Genomic DNA, 7,021 nt, shown 5'->3' on the forward strand with positions numbered 1-7,021 from the left:
GAACACAGCACACACACACAGGCAATGCAGCGCCAGTGCTGTATATATTTAGGTAATACATTATAATAAAGTATAAAAAGTGCCAAATTAGGTTCTCTTTAGAGAAAAGCAATATATTACATTAAGACATTGTAATATAGAAAGTGCCATTATTATACCAAAAAGAAACATCTCAATAAAGTGACAAGTGCAATAGTATCAAAATGATACAATAAAGTGCAGCATATTCATCAAGACATTTAGTTAGAGTGTACGTAGTGTTACATAACAATCCATCATCTGAATGACACAGATGTGTGTTATATATTAAAATAAATATGCAGTATTTCAAAATCCATGTGAAGGCTTCTAGAGTGAAATCTTCTCATATAACCATAATTCCCTTTCTATTCTTCTTGTAGGCTGGATTCACTGACGGTTTCCCATCTCCGACCCACCACACACCACCAAACGACCCGATTCTCCAAGTCAAATGCCGGGTGCCACCAAATGCTGGTAAGTATATATATTCTAGAAAAAAACTAAAGAAAAAACAGATTAAAAACTAATACAATAAATACCATAAAAACACCTTAAAATCACACGAATTAATAATTAAAGAAAGGGGGCAAAACTAAGTTTCTCATTCAAACCTTTTGGATAAACGCAGTCAATTTTCTTGATCCACCTCGTTTCTAATTGGGCGAGGATTTTCTTCCAGTCACCACCTCGGTGGTTGATAAAGACTTTGTCAATGCCTGACACCCTCAATAGACTGGCATTACAATCATGTTTTTGTTTGAAGTGCCGAGGTATAGGTTTTAATTCAGCCATGTCCGTTATTTCTCGTGCATTAATGATGTCTCTGACATGTTCCCTAACTCGCACTTTTAATGGTCTAGAGGTTAAACCTACATATATCTTTCCACATGGACAACTCGCATAGTATATTCCCCCAAACGAATTACATGTTATATGTTGGGTGATAGTGAAATTCTTGGTTCCATCACTGGATATAAATCCTGAGGCCTTTTGCATGTTGGGGCATGCAATGCAGTCGTTGCATGGAAAGAATCCCCATTTTGGTCCTTTGGATCCAAATGCCTTGTTGGGGTCTTCTCCAGGGTAGTAACTATGGACTAAGATATCCTTTAGATTCTTGGACCTTCTATACGTAATGGAAGAAGTATCTCCCAGATGTCCCGTCAAAGTCCGGTCATTTTTCAAGATCGCCCAGTATTTATTAAGTGCTTCCCTCATTTCTCTCCACTTCTCGTTATAAGTGGAGATAAATCTTATAGTTGGAGCTGGTTATTTTTTCTTGTCTTGTTGTTGTATAAGACTCATTCGATTTTCTGCTTTTGCTCGCCTCCAACCCTTTTTAATACTTCTGTTGGAGTAGCCCCGGCTTCTAAATCTCCCTGCCAATTCATCAGCTTGTTGGTTGAAGAGGGAGTCATTGGAGCAAATCCTTCTAACCCTTAAGAATTGTCCCGTAGGGATGGCATTTACCACTGGTTGAGGGTGAGAGGATGACGCATGGAGGAGAGAGTTTACAGCAGTCTCTTTACGATAAACGTCGGTTTCTAAGACGTTAGATTCCCCCTTTCGGATGAGAATGTCCAAGAATTCAATTTGAGTTTGACTGCGTTTACATGTTAGCCTCACATTGATCTCATTGGTGTTTAGTAAACTCACAAAGGACAAAAGTTCTTCTTCAGTGCCCTGCCAAATCATGAGGACGTCATCAATAAATCTCGCCCAAAAAAGGACTTTTTCAATGTCCGCAATGGGGTTAGTGAAGAATATCTGGCGTTCCCATGCCCCTAAAAATAAATTCGCATATGAGGGGGCAAACGCCGCCCCCATAGCCGTGCCTTGTTTTTGTAGATAGACTGTATTTTTAAATAAAAAATAATTATGTTCCAAGGCAAATCCAAGCAGGGACATGAGGAAATTGGATAAACCCACATCATAATTCGACATTGTCAGAAACATTCGCACAGCTCGCATGCCATCCTTGTGCTGAATTGAGGTGTACAGGGATTCTACATCCAGGGATACGAGCCACATGTCCTCTTCCATGGGGATCCCTTCTATTTTACCCAGTACATCACCCGTGTCCCTAATGTATGAAGGTAAAGTTTGTACAATAGGCTTAAGATGGAAATCTAAATACTTACTTACTGTTTCACACAGGCTTGCATTTCCCGACACAATTGGTCGTCCTGGAGGATTAGTCAGGCTCTTGTGCACTTTGGGGATAAAATAAATACAAGCTGTTTTCGGATAAGTTGGTACAAGATTGTCCCTTAATTCTTTGGTTATCACTCCTTCGTCAAACGCTTTACTGAGGATATCATGTAGTTCACCCTGGAAAGCAGATGTGGGATTGTACGTTAATTTTTTATAACAACATGTATCTCTTAGTTGTCTAAAGGCCTCTTTCTCGTATTGTTTCTTCGGCCACACCACCACATTGCCCCCTTTATCAGATGGTTTGATTATTATATCCCTCATATTTTTAAGTTCATGCAATGCTTTCCTCTGATCTTTAGATAGATTATCCTTTGAGATACCCTTGGCAATTTTTTCAAACTCTTCAGTGACGAGTTTTACAAAGATTTCAATGTTTGGGTAAATACCCAATGATGGAAACTTCTTAGGTACAGGTACCACAAACTTACTCTTGACCGGGGATGTATTCTGCTCTTCCAGTAATTCTTCTAGAGCGGCCAGGGTTTCCAATTCTTCATTACTCCATTCTTCACTCCTATCGGATTTATCATGTAATTTTTTCAGAACCAATTTTCGTGCAAAGAGGTGGAGATCCTTCACAGCTAGGAATGAATCAAAGGGGGATACAGGAGAAAAGGTTAAGCCAAGACTCAATACGTCTACCTGTGTTTCAGACAACGGAGTATCTGACAAGTTGATCACCTGTAATTTCGAGGACGGCTTCTCAGTCCTTCTATTGCGATTATTGCCCTTCCTCCGATAGTTGTTTTTCCTCAGATTGTATACATAACTACTCGCCCCCTGTTCACCCTCATCGTCTCTGGATGACATGGATGAGAATGATGAGGATCTCGTTTTATCATATCCTCTCATCGTTGTAGGTCGCCATCTATAGACAGTACCACTTTTAAAATCGTTCAAGTCTCTCTGAAATTTCTTTGTTTTGACATCTTTTACTTCTTTTTCCCATATCTGAAATTGGGTATCAATGTCTTTATTTAGAGCTTCCAGTTCTGATGGTGTCAAGACTTCAATCAGTTTCTTACGTGTATTTTCAATGTCCATATCAAACATTTCCAGGCTTTTTTTATTGTTGCCAATCAGCAGGTCCATAAGCGATTTGGAGCATTGATCACATACTTCCTCCCACTTTGTTCTAAACAAAGTGTCCTCAACAGGGAAGGAAGGCATGATTCTTACCCGTAACCCTCTAGGTATAAGTCCTTTTGCAAGATATTTCTCTAATGATGCTCTATTCCACCACGTACGAGTGCGTTTTTTCAAAAGGTATTTCATAGAATTCTTTAATTCGGTTTTCTGCCCACTCTCATTAATATCCACTTGCACAGTATCCCCTCCAAAGACAGTATCAATAGTGGAAAGCCAGGCTGTGTCCCTAGCTCTAATATCCATTTTATGGCCACACAAAGATCTGTAATCACAGTACAGACAATAATCAATATTTCATATATCAAAACCAGGCCTATTCATTTGACTCTTCCCACAATCAAAGCAACAACCAAAGAAGAAAACGACGGAAGCAAATGTCAAAAAATAACAATATATATTTATTACATAGATGTACAACACAATAAAACAATTTCCACATATATAACCTAAATCACAAAAGATACATACTGTCCTCAGCGAGATACACATGCAGTATAGGACTGTATCACAAACGGTCGTGCAAGGCACCCTCACTAAGTCTCCAAAAACAATATAGACAGAGGCACAGATGCCTCTGAGGCACAGATGTTTCTTTTTGGTATAATAATGGCACTTTCTATATTACAATGTCTTAATGTAATATATTGCTTTTCTCTAAAGAGAACCTAATTTGGCACTTTTTATACTTTATTATAATGTATTACCTAAATATATACAGCACTGGCGCTGCATTGCCTGTGTGTGTGTGCTGTGTTCAACCCTAATGTACCAATGTCACGGATTTTAGATTTAGTCATCACATCTATAGACCTCTTTGGCCATTCACCCTCTATATATACAATTTACTATACACTTGCTCTATGGGCGCTTCATCGCTGTCTCTGCCTTCGGCTCTGCGGTGATGAATGCGCTCCTGGTAGGGTTAACTCCGCCCCTCACTTCCCACTTATTGAAGTCATCACCACGCCTCCCTATCTCGGATTGTATGCGACGTGTGCGCTCCACGGTTGTCTGGGTTACTGGCTGTGTTGCGGCGAGGCGTCTATGACGTCGCTAACCGCGCCCCCCGTCTTGACGCGTCAGACGGGGAAGCGCGGTGGTGACGTGCAACGCTGATCTGCGCATACGCTGTGGCCCGGACCAGCCATGTGAGCGCCATTACAACGCCGCTGCCACTAATGAAAGATCAGCTATAAAAACCCTCTTGCATTAAACCACACATACACTCCCCCGGAAGAAGCTATACGCGAAACGTGCGTTGGGGCACACAGGACTGCACACACAGGTCATGTATTGCATCCTTTTCTCCTTTTGATATGCTGTTTGATATATGGGGATTTACCCCTTGAGCACAGGTAGGCTCTGTAGGATAGCATTAGCAATGGCTGCTATATTAAGCACTGTTTGGCGTTTGCACTTTATTAGGATAGCTGCCATTGTGCTATATAGGTCTTTTTACCTAATTACTTTCCTATAGCCTATATGGCTTTCTTTGGGTACGCAGTATTCTTTTCTACCTATTATGTATGACCCATGGTCGCGTATATCCAGAGCCGTCTAACAGTTTTTTCTATCTGTGCCTCTGTCTATATTGTTTTTGGAGACTTAGTGAGGGTGCCTTGCACGACCGTTTGTGATACAGTCCTATACTGCATGTGTATCTCGCTGAGGACAGTATGTATCTTTTGTGATTTAGGTTATATATGTGGAAATTGTTTTATTGTGTTGTACATCTATGTAATAAATATATATTGTTATTTTTTTACATTTGCTTCCGTCGTTTTCTTCTTTGGTTGTTGCTTTGATTGTGGGAAGAGTCAAATGAATAGGCCTGGTTTTGATATATGAAATATTGATTATTGTCTGTACTGTGATTACAGATCTTTGTGTGGCCATAAAATGGATATTAGAGCTAGGGACACAGCCTGGCTTTCCACTATTGATACTGTCTTTGGAGGGGATACTGTGCAAGTGGATATTAATGAGAGTGGGCAGAAAACCGAATTAAAGAATTCTATGAAATACCTTTTGAAAAAACGCACTCGTACGTGGTGGAATAGAGCATCATTAGTGAAATATCTTGCAAAAGGACTTATACCTAGAGGGTTACGGGTAAGAATCATGCCTTCCTTCCCTGTTGAGGACACTTTGTTTAGAACAAAGTGGGAGGAAGTATGTGATCAATGCTCCAAATCGCTTATGGACCTGCTGATTGGCAACAATAAAAAAAGCCTGGAAATGTTTGATATGGACATTGAAAATACACGTAAGAAACTGATTGAAGTCTTGACACCATCAGAACTGGAAGCTCTAAATAAAGACATTGATACCCAATTTCAGATATGGGAAAAAGAAGTAAAAGATGTCAAAACAAAGAAATTTCAGAGAGACTTGAACGATTTTAAAAGTGGTACTGTCTATAGATGGCGACCTACAACGATGAGAGGATATGATAAAACGAGATCCTCATCATTCTCATCCATGTCATCCAGAGACGATGAGGGTGAACAGGGGGCGAGTAGTTATGTATACAATCTGAGGAAAAACAACTATCGGAGGAAGGGCAATAATCGCAATAGAAGGACTGAGAAGCCGTCCTCGAAATTACAGGTGATCAACTTGTCAGATACTCCGTTGTCTGAAACACAGGTAGACGTATTGAGTCTTGGCTTAACCTTTTCTCCTGTATCCCCCTTTGATTCATTCCTAGCTGTGAAGGATCTCCACCTCTTTGCACGAAAATTGGTTCTGAAAAAATTACATGATAAATCCGATAGGAGTGAAGAATGGAGTAATGAAGAATTGGAAACCCTGGCCGCTCTAGAAGAATTACTGGAAGAGCAGAATACATCCCCGGTCAAGAGTAAGTTTGTGGTACCTGTACCTAAGAAGTTTCCATCATTGGGTATTTACCCAAACATTGAAATCTTTGTAAAACTCGTCACTGAAGAGTTTGAAAAAATTGCCAAGGGTATCTCAAAGGATAATCTATCTAAAGATCAGAGGAAAGCATTGCATGAACTTAAAAATATGAGGGATATAATAATCAAACCATCTGATAAAGGGGGCAATGTGGTGGTGTGGCCGAAGAAAGAATACGAGAAAGAGGCCTTTAGACAACTAAGAGATACATGTTGTTATAAAAAATTAACGTACAATCCCACATCTGCTTTCCAGGGTGAACTACATGATATCCTCAGTAAAGCGTTTGACGAAGGAGTGATAACCAAAGAATTAAGGGACAATCTTGTACCAACTTATCCGAAAACAGCTTGTATTTATTTTATCCCCAAAGTGCACAAGAGCCTGACTAATCCTCCAGGACGACCAATTGTGTCGGGAAATGCAAGCCTGTGTGAAACAGTAAGTAAGTATTTAGATTTCCATCTTAAGCCTATTGTACAAACTTTACCTTCATACATTAGGGACACGGGTGATGTACTGGGTAAAATAGAAGGGATCCCCATGGAAGAGGACATGTGGCTCGTATCCCTGGATGTAGAATCCCTGTACACCTCAATTCAGCACAAGGATGGCATGCGAGCTGTGCGAATGTTTCTGACAATGTCGAATTATGATGTGGGTTTATCCAATTTCCTCATGTCCCTGCTTGGATTTGCCTTGGAACATAATT

The 7,021-nt window shown here is 40.1% G+C and overlaps 1 protein-coding gene and 1 long non-coding RNA gene across 2 annotated transcripts; one reads left to right on the plus strand and one right to left on the minus strand.

The window, feature by feature from the left end:
• Positions 1 to 2,184: 2,184 nt before the first annotated feature.
• Positions 2,185 to 3,630, minus strand: LOC138643333 (uncharacterized). The gene is made up of 2 exons (XM_069732260.1): positions 2,667 to 3,630; positions 2,185 to 2,352 (listed from the first exon to the last, which is right to left on the minus strand). Exons 1-2 carry the CDS (start codon positions 3,628 to 3,630, stop codon positions 2,348 to 2,350), a joined length of 969 nt encoding a protein of 322 aa, XP_069588361.1. The 3' UTR covers positions 2,185 to 2,347.
• A 2,025-nt stretch (positions 3,631 to 5,655) lies between these two features.
• On the plus strand, positions 5,656 to 6,732 carry LOC138643628 (uncharacterized). The gene is made up of 3 exons (XR_011314219.1): positions 5,656 to 5,997; positions 6,098 to 6,250; positions 6,565 to 6,732. It is a non-coding gene; the product is annotated as an uncharacterized lncRNA (long non-coding RNA).
• The last annotated feature ends 289 nt before the right edge of the window (positions 6,733 to 7,021 follow it).

This window comes from Ranitomeya imitator, chromosome 6 (assembly GCF_032444005.1).
Source record: "Ranitomeya imitator isolate aRanImi1 chromosome 6, aRanImi1.pri, whole genome shotgun sequence".
Taxonomy (NCBI): Eukaryota; Metazoa; Chordata; class Amphibia; order Anura; family Dendrobatidae; genus Ranitomeya; species Ranitomeya imitator.

What these genes read in the sequence shown, in the direction of transcription:
- LOC138643333 (XM_069732260.1), bottom strand. Translation starts at nt 3,630, where the DNA reads ATGGATATTAGAGCTAGGGACACAGCCTGGCTTTCCACTATTGATACT.